The sequence below is a fragment of the Chaetura pelagica genome, unplaced genomic scaffold (assembly GCF_000747805.2).
Source record: "Chaetura pelagica isolate M959 unplaced genomic scaffold, ChaPel_1.0 scaffold757, whole genome shotgun sequence".
NCBI lineage: Eukaryota > Metazoa > Chordata > Aves > Apodiformes > Apodidae > Chaetura > Chaetura pelagica.
Window position 1 is genome coordinate 1,250,397 of NW_009970727.1, and position 4,430 is coordinate 1,254,826.

Sequence of the window (4,430 nt, forward strand, 5' to 3'; positions counted from 1 at the left end):
GAGCTGCCCTGCCACTCCACTCACAGATGATGGCCCTGTCCCAGGAGGGACCTGCAGGGAAGGTGATGGGGAGCAACCTGGGGCACCCACAGACTCCAGCCTGTGTTTTTTAACCCTTCCCATGCATGGTTGGTGCATTTCAGCATCCTCCTTTGAGATGAATATCCCTCATCCTTCTGCCCCAGGCTTTTGGCAGCCCACAGGCTTGCAGCTCTGCCTGGTTCCCTCCATCCTGACTCTGGCATTGCTTACCCCATGGTGGCCTTGGCACTGGGGGCCTGGGATGGGGCCAGCCCCCTCCCTCTGCCCTGAGCAGGCAGCTGCACCTCCTGGGGGGCTCTCCCTGCCTTGCTGCTGGTTCTGTTCAATGTCTTATAAACTCCTGTCAATGCCCCACTCGACATCCGCTGGACCCGGCATCCTGCAGCTGGATGTCCTTGTCCCTGTGAGATGCTGGGGGCAGAGGGGGCTGTGGATGGGTCAGCAAGGGTGAAATGGCAGCTCTGATACTGGGAACCAGCAGCTCCCAAAAACCCTAGTCCCCAGGGGCTGCCAGCATGTGGATCCTCCCTGACCTGTCAGTTCGTTACACAGATTTCAGGCATGATGGCCCCAGGGCTCATCCTGGTGGAACAGCCTTGGCTCAGCCCCCCCCAAAACCCTTCCTTGCTCTGCTGAACAGTGCCAGAGCTGCTTGCCCAGGGTCTGTAATCACAACCATGCTCACGCCAACTCCTTGTCTTCCAAAAAGGAGCTGCATGGCTTCATCCCCTCAGTGCCAGGCTGGGCTGGTGGGCAGCAGTGGCTCCTGAGGTGTGGGAGCAGGGTCTTACCCAAGGCAATGGGAAGGAATCAAAGGCTCAAGGCTCCAGGGTGGCTTTGTCCACCTTCTGGAGGTTCTACCCTTCAAGGGCAGTGCCCAGGGACATCCTGTCCCCACTAAGCTCCTCACTTGTGAGGATTTCCCCTCGTTGCCCCCATCTCCCCATCCCTGTCCCACTCCAGACACCCTTCTGTGGCTGTGGATTGGTGCCTTCAAGCTTTTGGAGCTTCTCTTCTTTCCCTTCTCTCTTTTAGAAGGAATGAACTGCATGAACAAGAACCATGGCTGTGCCCACATCTGCCGGGAGACCCCCAAGGGGGGCATCGCCTGCGAGTGCCGCCCGGGCTTTGAGCTCACCAAGAACCAGCGCGACTGCAAATGTAAGGAGCACTGCAGGGCTGGGGACATGGCCTCTGGGGACCCCTGACCTTGTCCCCTTGGTACAGACCCCTCCTGGCCCTGCTGCAAAGCCCTGAACCCCCTTGGTACTCATTGATTTATTGAGCCTGAAGCCCTCTGGCTTCATTCTCCTCTGACGTGCCCAGCTCTGCCTCTATTGCCCTTGCAGATGATGCTCTTGGCATTTCCCTCTGCCATGAGACATCAGGCCGTTGCACTGAGAGGGCTGAGATGGTGCAAGAGGGGGTCCCAGAGGTGCAGCATTCCCTGTCTCTATCCCACCAGCTTTACTTTTCCACTGGGAGATGAGCAGGGCGAGTGTGCTCGGCACGGGAGGAGCGCAGGAATCCTCTCCCTGGGGGATGTGGTGCTTTCAGCCTGTGATCTCCTGCCAGCATCTTGCTGGCCCTGCCAGGGTTATTAGCAAGATATGCATGTGTTGATGCAATTATTTTTATTTTATTTCTCATTTGCTGTTTGCAACAAACATGTCAAATCGCTGCTGAAATGGAGTTTTAATCCTGTGAGCCAATTTTCCCTCCAAGCTAAAGGAGCAGCACGCCTTGCCTCCTGGGAAGGGCTGGTAGGGATTTCCAGGAGCACCTGAGTCATTCCAGAGCTCGGGAAAGTCCCACCCTTTGCCTGTAACACCAGATCCAGGGACAGGGGAAAGCAGCCCGGCGGGCTGTCCCTGGATCTGGTGTTACAGGGGTCCACTGGTGCCATTTAGCAAAGGGGAAAACCACATTACACTTCATGTTTACCAAGATCCTGCAGGGAAGGTTGAAGGGCTTTAAAAATGATCCAGGAGGGAGTGATCTCTCCTAGAATATGGATGATTTTTTTCCAAGCTGGCTTTATGTTTGGGAATGCTGGGGTGGGGAGGAGATGGGCTGAGGTCAAGGTGACAGCTGGTGCTTTGCCTTTTGCAGTGACCTGCAACTATGGGAACGGGGGCTGCCAACACACCTGTGATGACACCGACCAGGGCCCCAAGTGTGGCTGCCACGTCAAGTTTCTGCTCCACTCAGATGGGGTGACGTGCATAGGTAGGTGACAGCCATCACCTGACTGTGGGGACATGGGCTGGGGTGGGGGATGGCTCGTCTTCCTCCCTGGGCAACTCACTCTTGGCTTGATGAAGGTAGTTTTTGGTTTTAAAAGCTTTGAGGATGTGGTGCTTGGCTTTGCTGAGATCTGAGAAGCTCAGTGCGTGTGTGTGGGAGGCTGTGGGTACCTGCAGGGTGCAGAGATGCGTTGCTGCTCCAGCACAGGGAAGGAAAGTGGCTCTGGGGATGCTGGAGGGGACATCTGGGGAAAGGTTGGCAGTGCTGAGCTTGTCCCTGCAGGTTGTCCCTGCCTGCCTCCATGCTGCTGGAGGGAGAGGGGTGAGCATGGAGAACGTCTCCACGCTCTAAACTGTTCCTGTCGCTGTCACTGGCAGCATTCAGGGAGGGACACAGAGGGGACAGACTTGGCCACGGTGATCTGTTCCAACTTGGCACTGCAGGGCCTCGGCTCAGGAACAATTGTCTTGCAAAAAAAACCAGCCCCAAACCCCAACAACCTGACAACTCAACCGCCCCCAGAATTGTCCTTTTCCTCTGTGTGTTTTCAAATTGTAAAACATCAAACAGAGATAGAAGTTTTACTGGTTTCAGATGCTTGAGCTGTTGAACAGCTGATTTGATTTAAAAAACTGTTACATTCGGGGAGTGATTAAGTCCACAAATTGCTCTAGACATTTGAGTTCTTATTGCAAAATAAAAAAGAAAAAGGAATTGGAAGCAAGAGAGAGGTTTTGGCTTCCCGAGGTCCTGCTGTGCCTGAACAGAAAACCCTCAGTGCTTCCCAAAGACGGCTCCATCCTCGGGGTGAGGAGCCCCCCCAAACCCCTGGCTGCTCCCTGCTGGCTTGAGGGATGCTCAGGGCATCCAATGGAGACTTGGGGACCCTGGGGTGCATCTGTTGGTGGGTTCCTGCTGGACAGAGATCCCTGTGCCTGTGCTGCTGCTGTGTGTGTTGGTGTGAGGATTTGGGGGGGGTTTGGCACCAAAATGGTCCTCCTGGCCTGCTGGGTGCAGGGGGTGGGAGAGCTGCTCTCTGGAGCATCTTGTGATTTGGGGGTGCTCAGGAGGGGTCTGTTTGCAGGAGGGTCTCAGCACTTGGGTACCACAGGTGGGAGGGTGGGATTCAGGGGTTCCCAAAATGGCTTATCTTTGTGGGCTTGGCCAAAATCTCCCTCTTTATACCCAAGCTGTGCACTGGGTCTGCTGGGGAGGCACCTCCTACCAGAGCTGGTACATACAATCTTAGAGCTGTGGAATGGTTTAGGTTGGAAGGGACCTTTGAGATCATCCAGTCCTAACCCCCTGCATGTGCAGGGACACCTCCCACCAGCCCAGGTTGCTCCAAGCCCCATCCAACCTGCCCTTCAACACTGCCAGGGATGGGGCAGCCACAGCTTCCCTGGGCAACCTGTTCCAGGGTCTCCCCATGAGCTCATCTCTAGCCCACCTTCCCTGGGGGAAATCAAACATGGTGATTTTAGGGAGGGCACCAGCTCAGACTCCCCCCCTCAGACCTACACCCTTCACATCCCCTGCAGCTCTGCACCCCCTCTCTGCAGGAAGGGGCCAGCTTGGCTCTCACATCCTCCAGGGGATTCCTGGCCCCCAGCCTGGCCACGGGAACACTGTGGGATTGTGCTCTGGCTGCGGGGATGCCCAGCCAGCAGATTTACAGCCGAGGTACCTGCTCGGATATTTATAACCACCCTTTCTTGTTTTACAACCAGGGCTCAGCAAACAACCCTCCCCCTGCCCCCGTCCCCGCTGCTCCCTCCGCCGCCCCTTCCCCATTTCCTCTGAAATATTTCATCATTTCAAGGGGAATAAAGTTTCCAGCGAGGGGAAACGCAAACTCACTCCCCGGGCCATGGGCTTTGAAATTGTACGCGGTGCGTTTGATGGGCTGCCGGGACAGGCCCCTGGTCCAGGTTCCCTTCAGATCACACCACGCGGCAGGAAGCGCGAGCAGCCCCTTTGAATGACAGTTTCATTAGGCCACGGCCGGTGTTTTTCATTTTTCTGCTTTTTATTGCTGCTTTTAAAAATGCAGATAATGAAGAACATGCCTCTGAGCGAAGCGGGGCCAGCCCTAATGGCTCCCAACATGTCTGCAGGCTCCTGGGGGAGGGGGAGCCAGG

At 55.9% G+C, this 4,430-nt stretch overlaps 1 protein-coding gene across 1 annotated transcript in view; it reads left to right on the forward strand.

Moving 5' to 3' along the window:
* SCUBE3 (signal peptide, CUB domain, EGF-like 3) overlaps positions 1-4,430 on the forward strand; it is a 34,943-nt gene that overhangs the window by 15,594 nt on the left and 14,919 nt on the right. Inside the window, 2 exon segments of the mRNA XM_010007094.1 lie at positions 1,078-1,203; positions 2,155-2,271. Coding sequence (XP_010005396.1) covers positions 1,078-1,203; positions 2,155-2,271 — 243 coding nt within the window.